The sequence below is a fragment of the Pseudomyrmex gracilis genome, unplaced genomic scaffold (genome assembly GCF_002006095.1).
Source record: "Pseudomyrmex gracilis isolate BER0280 unplaced genomic scaffold, ASM200609v1 scaffold_4, whole genome shotgun sequence".
In the NCBI taxonomy this organism is placed as follows: domain Eukaryota; kingdom Metazoa; phylum Arthropoda; class Insecta; order Hymenoptera; family Formicidae; genus Pseudomyrmex; species Pseudomyrmex gracilis.
The window spans coordinates 1375891-1396262 of NW_018020588.1; the positions used below are offsets into that span (position 1 = coordinate 1375891).

The 20372-nt window shown below is 35.7% G+C and overlaps 2 protein-coding genes across 16 annotated transcripts in view; one reads left to right on the forward strand and one right to left on the reverse strand.

The window, feature by feature from the left end:
* Positions 1-337: 337 nt before the first annotated feature.
* The window catches only part of LOC109856114 (collagen alpha-1(XVIII) chain), a 156369-nt gene continuing 136334 nt past the window's right edge, over positions 338-20372 (reverse strand). For 6 of the 13 annotated variants that reach the window (XM_020431052.1, XM_020431081.1, XM_020431099.1 and 3 more), the window contains 19 exons: positions 17935-18006; positions 13580-13658; positions 12835-12929; positions 12047-12223; positions 11759-11956; positions 7894-7923; positions 7326-7686; positions 6626-7023; positions 6305-6313; positions 5942-6046; positions 3960-4200; positions 3607-3681; positions 3378-3469; positions 3195-3287; positions 2991-3113; positions 2893-2907; positions 2493-2687; positions 2295-2410; positions 338-2165 (listed from right to left, as the gene is read on the reverse strand). In XM_020431052.1, the coding sequence (XP_020286641.1) occupies positions 1865-2165; positions 2295-2410; positions 2493-2687; positions 2893-2907; positions 2991-3113; positions 3195-3287; positions 3378-3469; positions 3607-3681; positions 3960-4200; positions 5942-6046; positions 6305-6313; positions 6626-7023; positions 7326-7686; positions 7894-7923; positions 11759-11956; positions 12047-12223; positions 12835-12929; positions 13580-13658; positions 17935-18006 (2775 nt within the window). In that variant the 3' untranslated portion in view covers positions 338-1864. The remainder of the gene's footprint in view (positions 2166-2294; positions 2411-2492; positions 2688-2892; positions 2908-2990; positions 3114-3194; positions 3288-3377; positions 3470-3606; positions 3682-3959; positions 4201-5941; positions 6047-6304; positions 6314-6625; positions 7024-7325; positions 7687-7893; positions 7924-11758; positions 11957-12046; positions 12224-12834; positions 12930-13579; positions 13659-17934; positions 18007-20372) is intronic. The other 7 variants (XM_020431065.1, XM_020431117.1, XM_020431062.1 and 4 more) reach the window with 6 other exon arrangements.
* Positions 8407-20372, forward strand: part of LOC109856166 — a 149681-nt gene continuing 137715 nt past the window's right edge. Inside the window, exons 1-2 of one of the 3 annotated variants that reach the window (XR_002250367.1) lie at positions 8407-8617; positions 16455-17560. Coding sequence is in view for 1 of the 3 variants with exons in the window: in XM_020431147.1 (XP_020286736.1) it covers positions 18575-18728 (154 nt within the window). In the remaining 2 variants the exon portion in view is untranslated. Of the gene's footprint in view, positions 8618-16454; positions 17561-18532; positions 18729-20372 lie in introns of those variants that run through there. The other 2 variants (XR_002250366.1, XM_020431147.1) reach the window with 2 other exon arrangements.

The following is a 20372-nucleotide window of genomic DNA, read 5'->3' on the forward strand; positions in this document are numbered from 1 at the left end:
AATCAAAGAGATAGTAATTTTCTTCGCGAGGTTAGTTTATACGAACATGAAACTAAACCGTGAGTATTTATTTTTGTGATTTTAATTTAGTTTTTAATGAATCATGTATATACATAGACCTAAAAAATATATATTTGTTTTTATTTAACGGACTTTAATATCATTAAAAAAATTGTTTTATGTGCTCTTGCCCCGTTAATCCGTTGAATCAAAGTTCTGTATATTATATTTATTCTAATTTATTGTTTTTAACAAAAAAAGGAAGTGTAATATAATTCGGAAAGATTTTCTTTTCAATTTTTATTTAGAAAGACAATATAATAAAGTGTACAAATAATATAAAATTTAGGAACGAAATATTCTCGGTGCAAACCATATCGAAGAACAATCGATTGTACGTTTTAAATGTATTTCACGATGAATTACTACTGTGATGATATTAAAAAAATGTTTACGTATCTATACGTAGAAAATATTCGCCAACAAGCATGCTGACAACCTAAGTACACGTATGATTGATCTCTATGTAATCGTAATAAATTATTATTAACACATTAATGGTATATATCATCGAGTTGTAAACATTGACTTAGATCCGATTTATGCTCGGCGTAATTACAGGCCAGGAATGTGTAAACCTTCCTGTAAGTTAAATAATGTAATCGAGAAAGATAAATAACAAGAGAACGGATGTGTTTTCTTCTATAGTATACACATTTTACGTATACACAGAATATTAATCGCACAAAAATAACGTCCATAACTCTACGTGACTATTGAATATCCGATGAAGTTTTATATAGAATGTTTTGTGAGAAAGTTACATGTATAAAAGATACACAAATAAATCGGCAATAAATCGATAATAATTTTTACAATATGAGAACTTGTCTATGACAAAGAATAGGGGAGTTTTTATTTGTTGACCCACGAAATACACGGAGCATAAATCTTCAACAACGAGCCAAGCGACTCGTTGGAACTCCTTAATCGATGCGCCTTACGTCTAACATACACACCCAATATGTATCAGCTAATATGTAAATACAACTTGATCGCGAATACGAACTTGGTTTAGATTTATTTAGAGCAGTGTTTAGTAATTATCTCTTTAAATATAGCCCCCTCCCGCATTGGCAGCACATATGTGTGTAGTATTGATGGAAAAGTATAAATAAATATTTGGCTTTTTTCTTCAAAAAAAAAAAAACAAAACAAAAACAACTACTTATAGTTACTCCAAATCGCCGAGTAAGCGTGAGATGTTGTATGGTGTAAGAGGATAGGATTAGAATTATAAGACAGTTGCTTTGCAATATTTAAAATGTGCTATAAACGCGGGTTTGAGCGAGACGTGTTCTCTGGATTTTGTATCACTTTTGTGACAATGTATGAATATTTTTGGACGTTTATCGTGATGAGAGGGGGGGAGGGGAAATACTTAACGAGCGTTGAACTGTATGGCAGTTTCGTCGAGAGATCTCGAACAAAACCGAGTCTCTCGAGATCGTCTGTTAAAAGGTAGAAGTTTCCAAATACAAATACTTAATAACGACGGAACACTGACGAATGAGTATCTAGACGATCAGTCTTCTTTTTTATCTCTTACAGACTGAGAAAAGAGAACTGAGATTCGATTAAAGCAGATGGCTAGTGAGTTGTGAAAGTACAAGTAATTATACCCTTTGTGTTTAGAGGCTTAGCTTCGTGACTTTGGGATAAAGCGCGACGCTGTTGTTCGCGCTATCATTTCGCGATATGTATACGTCGATATGAATTAATATTATTCGAACGCGGAATATGCGCGTCGGAAACGCGCATCTGCATTATTATTTACATAATGATGATGATTAAAAGAGAGCGTTCAGTATTGCATGAGTTCTTCCAAGTAATCCATATAATCGTTTTCCGTCATCTCAGCATCGTCTTCCAGCTGATTCTCGGCGCTTCGTCGTCTTCTTATCATCACATCGCTCGTGATCTCGATGCAGAGTAGCGCGAATTTATTGTCGCACGAGTATCGCACTTGTTCCAACAAACGACCACCGGTCAATGGTGATCCTAGACCGTAGCGATCTGAACTGCTCGAATGCCAGGCATCGCAATAAGTATCCATTGCTCGATCGCCAAGTTTGTGAGAGCCATGCCACGCAACTTTCTCGGGCCTGGAATTGAAAGAACATCATGATACTAAGAAGATAAGATATATGTATATAAGACATATATCAATATATTGAAAATATATTAAAAACTTATCGTCATATGTATTTTTGTGTGCATATAACATGTCTTACCATGCGACATCAGTAAGGATGTTCTTTCCGTTGAAGCTATAAATTCTGGGATTTTGAGAAAAGTATGCTCCATTTCCATTAAACATCTCTCTCCAAGAATTGAACAGCACGTCTCCCTAAACATTTCCGATTATTGAACAAAGTTAAATATTTACATTTAATATAAAAGAAAGCAAAAATAATAAACACGCTAATTACCTTTATGTTAACTATGGGAAGATCTCGATCTCCCAATCGAACAATACTATCTACGTTTTGAACTCGAGAACTGAGGAAAGCGCGGAAGGTACCTCTCAAGCCCGCTCGTCTTGCTTGTCGATAGCAAGCGTAGTCTGCTCCTCGTATGCCATGCATATCTCCGGTAAATGGTTCATTCAATGCGGCCATTCTTAACTGAAAAGTACAGATGATTTGTATTGAATATAAGATATCTAGCGAATATAAAAGAAATAAGAAAACACAAGTTCTATGTATAATCTTGCACAAAATTAAAAAAAAATTAAATTAATGTTTCTCATATTGGTTTTGCGCGGAATCTTACCAATTTAAACATGCAAGATAAAACGGATTAAAAAAATTAAAAATTGTAAAATCTCACCATTCGCGGATACCACTGGGCAGCGTGAGAAAAAATTACAAAATTAATATATAATCTCTACTAATGTTAAATAAGTTCGAGAAAAGCTTTTAACTTACGCCTGTTCCGTCGGCTTTCATAGGTATCTGATTAATCAAGTTGGATGCTTCGAAGGGAGGATTCGCTGGAGGCGGTGCCGTAGTTGGTGGTGCTGGTGTTGTGATAGGTAAGAGTGATCCAAGCTGAAAATAACGCGTAAAAAACATTTAATTTTACCACACAAAGATAAATAATGTAATAGTATATTACTATTAAATACTGACTGCTATATATTGCCATCCGTTATTAACTCTGACTAGTAAAGCTTGTTCGTCTATTATGTACGCCAGAGTTCCAACTGGACTAACGCTAGACATCTGTAATTTAAGACAGCAATATTAAAGTAAATGTATACATGTACATATATATTTTGAAGACAATTTTTTTTAACAATAGAAAGATCTCACCTTTGTCATGGCTTCTGTATTTTGGAACGTAACAGCTCCTGGCACAATTTTCGTTGTACTTTCTAAAGGTCCCCTTGTAACGGCAGTGACACCTTAAAAAAATTATCAAAATTTATTTTATCATAAAATAAATATTTTAATTTATAACAGACTTAAAAAGTACAACAAATACTTAGGAAAGAGAGTTTTTCTGCATAATTAAAATGTTTATCACAGAGAGAGAGATTACCTAATTGTTCTTTTAACTCTTTTAGCTGTTTGAGTTCACGCAGAGCTTTTATTTCATCCAGACTACTTCTAGGTCCTTGGTAAGCAAGTATAAAATGTATTACGCACATTTATAAGTATTTAATAAGAAATATAAAGTGTGTTAGAGATAAAAATATAATAAGTGTCTAATAATAAATTGAATATATAATATTAAAAAAAAGAAAAATAAAGCTGTTATCAATACTAAACTGCATATACTTCTGTATATGCAGAATTAAAAATGTAAAACTATTGAATATTTTGATAATCTAGTTAGACAATGTTATTTTCGAGAAATTATATAATTGACAATATTCTTATCACTATCTGTACCTTGTCTATAATAATCTCTCTCCCCGAAAGCATGACTTCTACCAATTCCGGGTTCTCCTTTTTGTCCGATTAAAGACAATCCAGGTGGACCAGGCGGTCCGGGAGGACCCGGAGGTCCTGGAACTGGGATATATTTTCCGTGAGATGGTGGACCCGGAGGTCCGGGAGGCCCTGAAGGTCCTCTTTGGCCGTCTCTTCCAGGAATTCCAGGAAAACCATTGTCTCCTTTGTCACCTTTGATCTAAAACGTTTTGAGAATACTTTAAATTTTATAAGCGGTATTTTGTTTGTGCAAAAAACCAATGTGTCATATATATTTTGAAAGATGCTATTATTAATATCTTATCCGTTACATCACTTCGATATGCAGATAGACAGATAGACAGGTTTGTAGGGAGTTAGTAAGTAGTAAGGTATTGCCAGGAACAGGAGTGGTTGATTTATTGGAAACATCGAAAAATGAGATGCACCGATCGCTTAGGCGCATCACGTCGGCTTTCTGTCGACGTTCCTTCGTTGCGTTCTTTTTCACGAATGTTCATCCGAGATGGTTTACATGCTAGACGCGAGACGCATCTTTTCGATCGTGAGAGAACGATATCGAAATTTTCTGTCACTCTCTCTTTTTCTCTATCTTTTTCCCGATCACTCTTTTCGGATAATAATTTGTCTTTGTCGCTATCAATGTTGTATTATGCTTTTAGAAAATTGATAGATATCATGCGAGCAATTTTTCTCGTTATCTATGTACTTTATACTTTTATGGAATTTTTATCTCTCTCTCTCTCTCAAAACGATTTCTTTTTATTATATTCATTATATCTTTGCGATTTCTTTTTTAGGTGAAAACGTAGAAATTCTGTACAAGAGATCTTAAAAGTATGCAGCAAAAACTATTTTAAGAATTTTTAAACAAATTTTTAATTGTATATATTTTTCTATATTTGTTTAAATATATTTCTTAACTTTTATCACAAAAAATTTCAAATAAAATTTCTAACAAAGGAAAACGTTCTGGCAAAAATAAAGGTAAAATTAATTAACCAAGCCAAATGTTGCGCTTTTTGTTTACACATTAATGTAAAAGCTTAGATAGGCTTATATAAAAAAACTTTTATTGTGAAAGCGACTTGAAAATATTTGTAAATAAACGGCATTATTATAAAATTGGTTATAAGACAAAAGAAGAGAAGCGAGAGATAGTGAAATTTTGCAAGCGAATGTGTAGATCAAACGAATCAACAATATAATTGAGCTAGTTACAAACTAATTGTTGCGTCTCTCTTCCATCCCGGGGGGCTTACATTATTAAATTATTAAAGTTTGAATGTTACATACTTCGCAACTAAAGGTAGTAAAATTTAAAAGGATTGTTGTTTGGAATGTTTTCTGGTCGGATATTTTACAAAAACAAAATACGGACTCGCGGCAAAGCGAAGTGCTGTTACGCGTATCAACATGTGTTATTTGTCAATTGTCGAGCGTGACAGTTTGAACAAAACTCCGTATACTGCGACGGAGACAATTTCTGTTTGGCGCAACGAATAAATCCAACAATGAAGATGAGGGAAAAAAAGATATGTATGCCCCATACGTATTTTTGCATTAATTTCTACTTGTACGTTGCGCATCGGCCGTAGTTCAAGATTTTCGTTGTTCTATTCACGAAGATATATTATACCACTTTAATATGAATTTGTCAAATCGAAATTGTGCGTGTAAAGCAAAAATCGTTACTTTTATTAGTTTTATTCCCGTTTTCTTTTTGGACAAAAGACAATTTTGTCTTTGTTTCCATGTTTTGTTCGCGATCGTCCGATACGGTTACTTCACGTGCGGAATTTTCATTCAAAAAGACGTATTGCTTTGTCTTACGTTCTTGATTTTCGCCTTTTAACAGACATTTGAATTTATATGTAAAGTTGGTTCCCAAGAAGTTTACACAGCCGATACCACGATGAGAAACTCTAAGGTATACTTACACCAACGGAAACGCTATAAGGGCTCGGCGCGCCGGGTTCCCCCTTTTCTCCCTTGGGTCCCATTGGTCCGATACTTCCCGGAATTCCAGGATTCCCAGGACGACCCTAAGAAAGACAATGACAAATGAATCACTTGTTGTAATTAGCACGAGTTTTGGCTATTTGATTTCGATCACAATAAAAATGCGTTTAACAAACATAACTTTCTTTTTATACGTAAAAATGACAATTAAATTCATTTCTCATACAAAAAAAAAGATGCAAAAACTTATGTGTGCAATTATTATTTACTACAAATAATACGTGTGACGCTACAATGACGTTTACAAAGTAGTATTCGATAATTTGATATTTAAAGCTCACCTTTACGTTCTTCACAAAGGTCGCGTTACAAAAGAGATAAAACATACATGTACATATATATTGTATACAAATGAGATGTGTTTTATAAATTTATGATAACGAAACGTAAGATATGCGTGAAACAAAAGAATGCATTTGCGCTTACTATTTGCCACTATCAATAACATCAAATGCTAACGTATATTATTACACAATAGTATTATACAAATAGTGTTGATGATCATCCAAATAATATTATTATATTTATTATCTACATAATTATTGTGGCAACATATAATATAATTGTATGTATAAAATGAGATAATGGATTCAAATGTATACCATCCATCCTGGTAGACCGATTTCCCCCGTAGTTCCTGGTTTTCCGGGTGGACCTATAGGACCAGGCGGCCCAGGTCGTCCCCTTCTGCCCCGTTTTCCTTCGGCGCCTTTCTCCCCTTTTATAGTGACATAGTCTCCAGAATTGGCGACGGTGGTGGCTCCGGGAGGACCTCTTTCACCTTTTTCACCCTTAGCACCAGGTATACCGGATAATCCCGATACTCCGTCTTTACCGGGTTCGCCTTTATCTCCTTGAGGTCCTTGAATACCGTTTATTCCAGGAATGCCAGCTGGCCCGCCATCACCCTTATCGCCCTTCTCGCCCTTCGTGCCCTTATCACCTTTATATCCGCGTGCTCCACCATCGCCTTTGTCGCCTTTGTCGCCTCTGCCAAATCCTTAATTAAATAACAGTTTGAATGATATATTCTGTCGTCTTTTGATACAATATTGAACTTCTTCAACGGAAGAAAACACCATTAATACAGCGATAATAAAAAAAAAAATAGAATTATTGTTGCTTTCGATTAACACAATTCTTCATTTTATTTTACTCTTTAAACTACTCATTTGTTTAATATTTACCTTAATATCGTATTAATGTCAAAACATTGATGTTATCGCGATAATTGAGGGTCAACAAAATATAAATATATCTCAAAACACCATGTAAACTATTTAGAGAGAGATGTTTACTTACCTAAATCGCCTACGTTTATACCACCAGGAACACTTGTACCAGGTGGACCAGGTGGTCCTGGAGATCCTGATTTGCCTTCAGGTCCCGTGTCGCCTTTATCTCCCTTCTCTGCTGGTCGTCCATTTTCACCGGGTGCACCAGGTAGTCCGGGTGCGCCAGGCGCGCCAGGCTCACCTTTAAAGCCTTGAATTCCTCTAGGACCATCCTTGCCATGGTCACCTTTAGTACCTTTATGACCGGGTTCGCCTTTGATACCCTTAGCACCGGGTATCCCGGCCTCACCTTTCGGACCAGGGTTTCCTGAAATGCCTGGTTCACCTTTCTGTCCTGGAAGCCCTGGTCTCATTGTAATGCCTTCCGTCTAAATCCAATAAACAAGATATTTTCAAATAAGAACTTGTACATAACGTATCAAGCAATAAAAAATCTACCAATAAAATTGATAGATATTGCTATCAAACGTTTATTAGAATTGTATTAGGATTGCATCGTTTAATAAAAGGGGGAATCTCGCGCATCAAAGTAGGTATTTACGGCGCAATCAGAATGCTCCAGTCCGCGTACTCACCCTGTAAATATTTCGAGGTTTCCAACTAGGCTGCATGCGCATAATAATTGAAATTTCACCGTTAGATCGTTGGAATAACGTGGCGAGACTGAAAGCCTTGCTCTCCGACATTGCCGTTTGCATTGCCATTGATTAGCGGTCTAACAATTGTTGGTGCATGAACAATTGTTGACAGCGCGTGATTTGAATTGTTTTTGCACGATAAAATTAGATTATTTAAAAATTTTGCGATTTGCGAGAGATTGATTTTATATACTTATTAATGTTTTCTAATAAACGTGTATTATATATGTCAGAAACAATTCAAAGCTTTATTCTACCTACATAAGTATTTCTTTTGCGTACAAATCTGCTTCTCTTTTCTGAAGTAGTTTTGTTATGGTAAAGCTTCGCGGCTACGGTCTTGATATAATTTCCGAATTTTTCTCGTGTTCCATTCATTCGAATTCGAGTGTGATCACGCACCGAACCGATCGGTGCGCGTACATGCACACATGGCATCCAAACACGTGTACACCTCAATTGAGTGCTTCTAACCCAACCTGTCTTCAACGACATTCGCAACATCCGCACATCTTCCTACCTGGCCGTACCACCTAGCCGGCATGCAGTAGGCAGCCTAGAAATTGGTTTCTGTATTCCCCGGGGAAATCGGGCTCTTGCACATCCGAGGAAGGACCGATGCGAAGCGAGGTCACGTAAGATAACTGTTGCAGCGCACAAGGTATGCACGAATGTCTATCTTTGCATAAACCGTCCTGACGACAAGATTGATGTTTGTTGATCTTTTCATAAAATATTTAGTTCCTGATTCAATATTCCTATTCTAGATCGATCAAGTTTGACTTTTATACTTTTTCGAAATTGTGACGTTCAAGATTGATTTATAGAATAAATCAGTGAGTGTTTGTTACAATTATGTAAGTCAAATAAAATTGTGGTTCTCATCATGTCTTCGTTACGCGTTGTAAAGACGCGTATCTATGTCTCCTCAAATTGGCCGAATGATCGATATCTTGTTATAACAACATGGGAATACATGTGTAACAGATGTAATACAGATGTAATCTAATTTGCAGTCAGTATTATCTGATTCTGTCGCAACGTGATAAACTATAGAGAGGTATAGAGAGATGTCATAGTTTGTAGAATTAAAATAACGAATATAATACTAAAAAACATTTAACTTAATAATCTTGCAATGCAATTATTACGCGTTACTATGCAATTGCAATTGCAGGAAGTTTTCAGTGTTTTTCTTGTGCTTTTAGCTAGGAAAATAACGAGATTTTTTGTCCGTTGCGATGTCCCAACAATTACTAGGCTGGATGAGGTCGGCTTTTTTCTCGACGGTGTAACATTTGGAAATGTGCCACCAGCATAAAAAGCTGTAACGCTAGTTACTGTATTTTTCTCTCTCTTTTTCTTTTTCTACAATCTTTCTCATAGCTAGCTATGAGGGTTGGATAAATATTGCGTCACCGCCGATTTTCCAGCGGTATGCGGGCACATCTGCGTCAGAGCTTTGTGTCGTTGATAAAGCGAAGCGATGCGGTCCCCGATAACGCGACGCGATGATGCCCTTCGTTCTGCAGCTGTATTTCTGTACTATATTGCTGCGCTTTCCTCCACGGAAGCCGCGTAACAAGAGAATAAGGTGAAAAACGACCGCATTTCCGGGGGTAAATTGACGGTTCGAGATGCGACAGCATCGTTACGTTTCCGCGACAGCACGGAGATTTCTTTTCTCTCTTGTGACCAAACGCGGTTTCCGGAATTGGACCATCGGCTTTGACAGCACGGAATATCAATCTTAAGTAGATTTAACTCGTCTCACGCGGTGCTATCTGAATATTATCAAAACGAACATCTGTCCGATGGAGTTGTCACAAATCTAGATAATCGAAAACATTTGAAAAATAATCGGATTGTTAAAAATAACATAAAATACACGAGTAACAAGAAGAAAATTAATTAACGAATGAGTAATAATGTAGGCTTCACAAAAAAGTTAAACGTCTAATGGACGTTCTGTCTAAGTGAAAGGGAAAAACAAACATTCTAGGTCTTTATATCAATGTTTTGTTACGACAATTGTTTTTCTCTTCTATATCCTCCTTGAAACGTTATAGTTGCAGTTACGAAGAAAGTTGGAAATGTTGCAACTACTAAAAGCGTTACGCGCAAGGTCAAGAAAGAAGTGTTCTTTACAAGAAGAACTAGTATAGTTATAGAGAGATTTTTCGAGTTATCTAACGTAACGTTCCTAGAACTATATCGTCCATACGAAGTTTCAACTTTTGCCGCCACGTACATTGGATATACGTAGATATACATATGCCGCGCGTATATCGTTTTAATATCGCAAGTCTGTCAGCACGATTCGCGACCATTTTTCGTGGTTGGCAAAAAGCTGAGTGAAACTTGCAGCATTGTTAAGAATAGATCGGGGCAAACTGCGACGTGAGAGAGAGAGAGAGAGAGAGAGAGAATTTGCGACAGGAAACGCGAATACGTGGACGAGAAAAGGGAGGAGGCTGAGGATCGGACTTACAACTCGGCCGTTATTACGTGCACGGTTTCTTATTCCCGATGGGGCGATACGCGTTCCATTTCCATTCAACGAATTTCTTGTCGCTTCGTCCTACGACGACGACAGTGAGGTAGGATCGCTGTAGTCGTTGTTCCACTACACGTAAAGGCAAAAGTAGCGCATTGCGCGACAGAGACTTGAGATAGAGACTTTTCCGTATACTTCGAAACGATAATATAAATAGTAGGTATAACAATATTGTGCTGCGATTGTATTTTGAAATTTATCTTGCATTATTTTTTATATCTTACAAATATAGTGGGTAAAAAAACTGATATGTTGCTTATGCGGAGTTTCGCGAACATAAAAAGATATTCACCCAATTGGTTTTATCATTCGCAAGTATATGAATAAGAAATGACTAACTGGTATAATTTACTGAGTTAATATACAGTGGACGGTACCAAATGCAATGTTTAAATAGCATACTTTTGATAATAGCTCGACCATTCCGCGGGAGAAGATATGGTCTCCATTTCCCTCGGAGTTTCTCTCGTTGCCGCGTGTCCGTTTCAGGGAAAATAGCGAATAATACGGCTGAGCTAGATTCATACGCGGATAATGAAAATTTCTTGAATAGAGATACTTATCTACTTATTATAGCGACGACTTCGTACGGTCGGGCGCGCTTAAATTTCCGCTACTTCGCAATATAATTGCATATATACAATAAATGTTCTTCTATAGGAAATTCTTCAATGTCATCTCTCGTTAACAATACTCCGTCTCTCTCTTTCCTTTCTGTTTTCGCTTTCATGTCGCTGCACTATGTGGAAATCCCATTTGAACAAATGTCTTTTAGTTTCTTACAGACATTAATGGGGTTATATAAGTTTTTGATATTGTGTGTGTGTGTACATAATGATGACAATGTCATCAACAAGTTTTTGGCACGTACAGTTATTACAAAATAACTTTGCTAAATAATATCTCTCGTGTACATTTAAAGACAGAAATGCAAATATGAAACATGAGAAAGTCTTTCTCAGACAATTATTATCTTTATATCTTCTCATTTTCTTATTTCTTTTTTACAACAGCCATTGGTATAAGTATAAGTTAACAATAGTAAAAAAAAGCAAATATAAGCTGTTACGAAAGTTTTATGTAGATTGTAACTTATTGTCGGAAATAGAAGATATAAAAGAGATCTCGCGGAATAAACAAAAATGGCGAATGCAAACCGCGCAGAAGAAAACGCCGGGGAAAATATTTTAACTTGGCTTTCGGCCTCGGGGTATGACAGATCATATTCAAGCGTAATCTACTTACGTCATAACCAGAGAATTCTCCTTTTCCGGGCGGTCCCGGCGGACCTTGCGCACCTTTTTCACCGGGAATTCCATCGCGACCCGGCTCTCCCTTCTGACCTTGAGGACCTTCCGGTCCCGGTATTCCAATATCACCCTTGTCACCTTTTGCTCCGGACGGACCCTGCAGTCCTCTTTCTCCTGGCGGTCCTGCCGCACCCTATCAGAGATATGTTTCATACAAGTAAATTAAGTCATCTAATTTGTCATTAAGTCTGCATCGTTGTGAATTGAGATTAAAAATCAGTACCGTGAGTCCCATTGAACCCTGCTTGCCTTCTTGTCCTGGTACTCCTGGCTCACCCTTCGGTCCTTGTATCATTGTTGGCATTGTAAAGGAAGACATTAAGGCCGTGGCGTTGCATGTGCAAGTACCAGGATCTCCCTTTTGACCAGGTGGTCCCTGCGGTATCTTGACCAGCCAATCCTTCAAAAATTGATTTAATATTGTTATCGTCATTAACACTGCTTTATTTAAATTAATTTATAATATAGCAATTAGTAAATTATTTATTACTATTTACTATTTTTAAATTATTTATAATGCCGAATATCAAAAATTGAGGAAATATGCATGTAGAAAATGTGTACAATGCGTAGTAATAACGGCGGAAGATAGTAAATACTGTGTGTGAGAACGGCTTTGACGTAATCAATGTACCTACACGGCGCTTCTCCAGTGTCGATGTTAAATTGACTCACGCGAATAACAAGATAAATGAGTGATCCCGGATTCAGGCGCATTCAGGCCGCCTTCAATATCGTTACCGCGCTCGGATCTACGGACACGATCGCGGTTTCCAGAGTTAATGTAACGAGCTGTGTCTATACACGTCTATGAGAAAATACATATCCTCTCTGTCTCATTAATAAAATCTTACGCTGTTGTATATATATACACGCATACGCACATGTATATATTTACTAAAATAAAACTAGCTTTTATTTTAAATTAATTATTTTATCATTAGTATTTATTAAACTTGTTTCAAAATTTGTTTATAAAAAAGTCTCTGAAATAAGAAATAATATGCTCACCTCATCGCGACCCGGCGGTCCCGGAGGACCCGGAGGACCTCGTACGCTTTCACCCTTTTCCCCTTTGTCACCTTTCTCACCTTTCGGACCTTTATCTGAAAAACGAATGTGACGTCGTAAGTCCACGCAACTTGGTCGCTCTCTGTTTTGACGCACGAAATGATTTATGCGCACGAAAAGTAGATTAAAAAACTTTGCTTCATATTTTATCATCGTTTCTTCGACGCGATACCTCCAAAGTCGACAGCGCGCATCGACTATGACGAAATTAATAAACGATTTTTAACGCCCTTACTACGTTCGGGATGTCGATAAAAAAAAAAACGAATATTAATGTTTCTTTGCATTGATTAATTGAGAAACTGTCAGACTTTTCCAAAATGCACGATATATTGCTATTTCGAGCTACTTTAAATATCCTTGCAATAAATTGGGAAAATATTGCACAAGCGCGACAACGATACTAAAACATTTTAAACTTGAACAAGAGAGAAACAGAATAGAAACATTAAATATAGAGATATTGATTAATTGATTAAAAAGAGTATCGATGCGAAATAAGTTTAATTAATTTGTGAATTTATTTTACATGTGTGTCAATTTTGTAAATCAATTATTTATCCCTTATGGCTACAATGTGATATCGTTTAGATTGAACGTTTCCTACATGTAATTTACGACATAACGTTACATTTTATGAGCAGTTAAAAAATCGTTATTGCGGCTACTTGATGGTTTTACTCACAATCTGGATTCGGAGGTGGAGGTGTGATGAATGGTGGTAGGTTAATCTCCTCGCTTTTGTCTTCGTCCTCTCGACCAATCTGAAAATGTATCATAAGCAATGCCGATAAAATCGAAAATTACGCTATCTTATCAGTAATACATAATAGGACGAATATATCGTTGATTACATCGTCGGTTGTCAGTTCAAAATTCCATTAAAGGTAAACAAGTGAATAGTGTAAACGTTTTATTATATCTCTATCACTTTGTTGCAGAGATAGCAGAATAATAACAGTTTATTGATCGGTTTCTAATTAGTTATTTCATACGCAAATTATAGATATATATTAAACATATGGATATGTGTCGACTGATTTTGATTAGCTTCATGAAAAGGCAACATAAATATTCGTAAAATATTCATATATTAAAATTCATGAAATCACATCAACGGGAAATTTATGTAATGCTATAACAGGAGACAAGAATCAAGATTAACTAGTTGAGTTGAGACTGACGAGATTGGAATAAATTAGAATATTTCTGTGTACACTAAGATATGAGTAAACTATAACTGATAAAAATATGATATTATCAACACTCTTTTAATGTATTATACAATACAATCTTAGATTTTCTCATGTCTTAATCTTGTCACGACTTGTCATTGCAAATTAGTCAGTAGTATAAATGATCGCATGCACCAGTTGTGAACAATGCAGTGTCCAAGTAAAGTTCCTCAGACGTGATACCAGGCCTGTCTTGTACGTTAAAAGCGAATAATACATCAAGCAGTGACGGTGATTAATGAAGTTCCAAGCCAATCAGGCAGTATGGTTAGCACACATGACACCAACCCTAAGTGTTTTCCGATAATTATCGGTAACGACGGCGCTTTATCGGGTTGAGCCGACGTCCAGTTAGAATTTTTCTCTGATCGAATGTTCTTGCGTTGCCATAAAAAAATATTGCGCTTTTATTTATACCACTAAATATTTTTTTAAAATTTGTTTAAATATGTCTAAATTAATTTCTCGAAATTTTTGATGAATTTTTTAAAAAGAAGTTTTTATTACGTTTATAAACTATCTCCTGTTAATTTTCAGTCTTTATAATTGAACTCTCTAATGAGATTTAATACTTGTTCTCTTTCTTAGTATAGATATAACAAATGTCATTAATATTTTATTTTCAAAAACTAGATGACATCAACGTTCTAGTTTTGAACATTCAATTCGGTCATTTAAAATAGGAATATTTGCGAATGTCTGTTGTAGTATAAGTGCAAACAATATAATATTTTCAAGCTTCAAATGTATTATAAGAGAACAAAAGAGAGAGAGACAGAAACTAATATTTTTTGACACTATATGTATATATATTTATATATCGTCGCAAAACAATTTAATAAAAGAAAACTTCACTCGTTGCGGGTCATATTTTTCGTCACAATAAGAATTCTGGTTTTGTTCATAAATGTTGCAATATTTTTTTAACGCATGTGTGTACAATTTGATATACGTATTGTGCGTATTCGAGTGCTACGCGCGCGTGTAAAAAGTATATTTATTACATTTGTTATAACTATTGCAATGTAATGATATGTATAATATTAAACAATTTCAAAAGAAAATGTTCAGGTTTTATTTGTTTATAACTTAGTTACATTTAATATATTTCAATCTTTTGTTTTTAATTTATTGTAGTGAATTTGTACACACATGTAATAAATTTTTACGTTATTTCAATACTCGTCGATTTCAAGCGCACATCGTAATTGGAATAATTATGCATGTTGACTCGTATACGAGGTTACATGATAAAACCCCGCGAAAAAATGTGCGCTTTAGGAATAGAATTGAGGTTTCAGTTTCGAGAAGAGGAGTTTTATGAAGCTGGCTGTGCTCGTCATGTTAAATTCGTATTTTTTTCCATATTCGTTCACGATGGCGGAATTACGTCGGCATCCATGCATTTCCATCCACATATACATGAACACACAATCGTGAAACGTGCGCGTAACACCTGCCGCACGATCGCAGTAACACGTAGGAATGTAACGACACGTAGCTCCTGCGCGAACGTTTCGGGCGTACCATTGAAATCGTTCACCCGGTACATATCCTGATCAGCTCTCCTATGCACGACCGCGTCTTTGCATCCTGCCGTCGTACATTCCCAGGGCTTTCCACGAGAGTGGGATTTTACGGGTGAAATAAATTCCGCTCTTCCCGCGCGAAGAAAAGCCCGCCACGACTGAACTTCGACTGAATTTCCGGACGAGCGCAAACGGCAGAATCTCGCCGAAGATTCGGGATGATGCGGGATTGTATCATAAGAATACGCATTTATTGTTATTTCTTCGCTGTATCTCGAAAGAGAAAGAGAGAGAGTTTTGCAATCGAACTAAATAAATTTCGGATCAATTTGCAAACTTAATTATTCCGTGTATATTTGTTATGTCAAACGTGGCTAATTACTGAAAAGTTGATATTTCTACACAACTCACGTAATATACATTTAAAACCAGACTAAGATTTACACACTCTGAATATTAAACAAATCTGAATATAAACAAACAACAGTAAATTTATTATATGTTTAATGCTTTTAAATTTATTAGTGAATTAGTGTTATATTAATCTCTTTTAATAATATACTTACATCTTCTTTAATAAATTTAGTTTTCCACCAATTCAATCTTCAAACTTTAATTTGAATTATGAGAAGAAAATCAATACATTTCTTAAGATAAAATCGAGAATCAGGACGGAAATGAGAATTAAATTTACAAAATTTGATTGAATTATTAAGCAAACTATCATTGGGCAATTGTGTTAATATTATATATTCTACTTGGAAGAAAACTGAAAAATAATACTGTGTGTTTGCAGTTAGTAAAAACATATTAGAAGTTTTACGACACGTCAAGCGACACACTATTGACAATCATTTTTTTGGAAGTGGAAGACATCGCGATACCTGTGAACCCGGAGATTGACCTAATAAATTTAGCGAATGGTAAAAGCATGGAGAGAACTGGGTCGAAGCCGAAGACGGGTTCATCAAAATGCTATTGGCTCGGCACGGATCACCGGACGCTGTAACACAAACTACCATCTCAACTTCCGGAAAGGTGTACACGTGGCGCACGTATAGCAGATCGTCGATTCATTACGGAATTTGGTGCGGAAAGGAGAGTCGTCTGTCTCTTGACGGCGCATTAGACGCATCGCTGCAGCTTGCTGGAAGTTAACCCTGCTGACCAACACATCTGATTCGTTCCCAAGAGTGTATCAGTTCTTCCTCTGCACGTGCATTTACATTCACGTATGAGTTTTATTGAGTTTAAAACCCGCGCAAATTGACTATCGCAAACTTGTAAGTATCATTCCAAACTGTTTTTCAAACTGTCTAATTCAATTTCTAGATAGGTATCACCAAAAGCAATTTACTGAAAACTAATTTCCATAAAACTGATCTCGCGCTTGTAATTGTTTTATTAATTGGTACAGAGCGCGTAACGATATTAAGTGTGAGAATATTGAATAATCTAATAATTTCATTTGCCTTATACACTTTCGATATTACGTTACGTAGTCGCAAATTTGCAGATATTTCTTTTGAGGATAAACTTGATGGTTTGGCATAATTTATACGTATACTGCTTTGAAAGCATGCTCAAATCTCATTCAGATTATGATAAAGTTTATAACGACTGTAAAGATGGTAAAGATGGAAACGGAGGACACATTTTGGATAGACAAAGTTACCAATGCTAAATCCTAACAGAATTTTCGAGATTATCTCCCCGATATTTACGAGATTATCCGCGTAACCTAATTTCTCCTTTCTCTTTCCCCCTCATCGTTTTCTCCTAATAAACCAGAGCTTTTAAGAAAGTTCTCATTAAAACTTCAATCCATTACATGGATTAGTTAATTTTAAGGATATAAAACTATAATGTTGTCGAGAAAACTCGTAAAATCATTAATTGTAAATTAGCCAGATATTATAAATGACTGTTACAAATGATTAGTATATACATATGTTATAAATGATTAGTATATTTATGTATGTATACTAATATTATATGTAGATTATGTGTGATATAATTGACACATTAATTTTTTCTATAGTATTTTTCGTCAATCATATGTATATTCTCTTTTTTGATTATTTTTCAGTTGGTACTTCATGCTTTTACATAATATCTCTTTTAATCTCGTTAGTAAATTACCTTAAGCCTTATTATAACATTTATTAGTGGTTCAGCATTGATGCAACACACATAATTAGTGCGCGCATGTATTGTGTCACTATAGCGTCAATTTAGCGAAGTCGGAACGCAATTTCCGACGAACTCGTGTCTACCTTATTCAAATCATTGTCGCCGGAACCGTCCAACAAGTTGCTTTCGCCAGAACCGACATCATCTGCTGAAAACTATAAAAATGTAACGTTAGTGAGTAAAAACATCTTTGATCTTTGTTGAATCATTTTCGGCTTAAACGAGTAAAACTTTTCAAGTGGCACATGTGAAACTTTTTTTTTAATTATTAAACTACACACACACACACACACACACACACACACACACACACACACACACACAAATATATTTATTTTATTATAAGAATTCTTCAAAAGACTTGTTCGATCGAGTCGTGAATCGCGATCAACACGTTTTTTGCATCGTTTTGCTTGTTTTAATCGAATATTGTGTACAAAACAGTGTCGGGAGTGACAAATCTATCAACAAATGATTGTTTTGATACATTATTTGACTTGCGCAACCGCGATTAACATAGTTCTCGGTATTTGCAACAAGTGTCGGCCAAGTCGTCGCTTTGTCACGTTTTTTCTAATGCAATTGTTTCGAATGTTGAATTGAATTGAATTTTGTTGAAATGAATTTTTAACACATAGAACATTCTGGGACTGTGTACACATTATCGTACATTGAGAGAACTTGGATGAAGACAAAGAAAAAAGTAAATTAAAAAACTTTAATATGTATGCGTATAATATTCGCGTTCGAAAGCTTCGTTTCCAGTCGCCATTTTTAAACGCATCTTCCGTGTCATTCGCAAGTGCAATGGTGAATGCCGAAGCAACACGGAATCGCAGCACGAAGACACTAGGATTTGTTTACACACGATACCAAAGTAAGTGCTTATTTCTACGTATTTTATATAACTTATGTGGCAGCAAAATTTATCACGTTTTAACTGAGTTAGTCTTGCGGTTATAATTTTTCGATTGCACAACAAATTATTGTCACACGCGTACGTTCGAGCGTGTACAAGCTGCTTTTTAAATTCATGGTCGCAAGCTGCAAATAATTCCAACTTGCCGCGAGTCACAAAAGGAAATAAAGCGCACGGTAACTCGATTTGTGCGAGCGTGCTCCACTTTTGTTTTTTTTTCTTCGGTTTTGTTTTGGTCGAATTTTATGACCTTTTCGATGTGCTTGTGTTTTATGGAAGGATATCATCGGCGGGATATCTACGCGTACGCTTGCGTTTAATTACGTTTCAGCAAATTTACATGTGGCACGTATAAGTCACGTGATTAAAAAACTTATTGTTTTTTTTAAATTAAAAGTTTTAAAATAGTTACTTATGTCAAAGTAAACTTCAAATTTTTATAATGTATAAGTGTTGTATAATATATATGGAAACTTGTTCAAACTATTAGTTGAACTATAAAATAGTTTTAATTGTCTGATAGAAAAAATAACTAAATATAAGATGCTTGAAACGGAGTCTCTTGAAGATTTAGTCTGTGCAATGTCCAGCCGGGCGGACTTTACAATGACATATTTCCGATATTTCAGCCAGATTGTAGCATGAATAATTCATAGAAAGCTCCAAGTTTGATTGGGATATTGCGGAATAACGTCGAGCACTCTGATTTATATTTGATTTCGCTTGATTTTAGTTTAAAAGGCTATATAAGGCGTAATAATGTTTTTTGTTGTTTTTTGTATAGTCGTAGAATTTATTCGTCATCTCAGCGACTATCACCGCAAATTAATATTATTTTATTATGCAGTATCAAATTTCAAGTAAAGTATAAGTAAAGTACGCGAAAAAAGTAGATAATGAAAAATTTTTGTTGGAAAAGCTGGTTGAGTCTTTTATATAAAATTCAAAAGCTGCTATTTTATTAGTTTTTTTTTTTTAATTAACCACAGACTTTACATTAAATTTACGTTCTCTTGAGACCCGTAAAACGGTCACTCTGTTCTCTCTCTTCTTTTCTCCTCATTGTAGATTTTCTTCATTTTTACTTTCTCTATCTTTCGTCTTCGAGAATGTATTTAACGTCCCATGAAATTAAAATGTCGTCGTCACCGTCAGAAGAATGAGAAACGGTCTTGCCTACATCACGATATCACTGTCACGAGTTATTCGTTTATTCAGTATTGTTTATTTTTTGCGCACTTATATGTTTGATAAAAAATTATCGTGCAACTTTTTTCTGTAATCAACCTTCCTCTCGTCGTGTTTGATCATTCGGAGAAACGATTGAAATAGCGTGGCTTAATCGATTATAATTAGAAGTCAGACGCTTCTCGTGCTTAATTTGTTCCGGAAATTCGTCGCGCAAATAAACCTTGCCGTCGTATCACGTTGAAAGTACCACCTTCGATGATTAGAATTCACGAGGATTCGACACACCTCTCTCCGTGATTTCGCTCGTCGTCGCTATCGTCTCTTTGCTTTTCTCGCGCATGTTTCGCCGCACTCAAAATTAGCCAATCTTCGCGCCTTCGCTATAAGATACCGATCGGTACCGTCGGAACA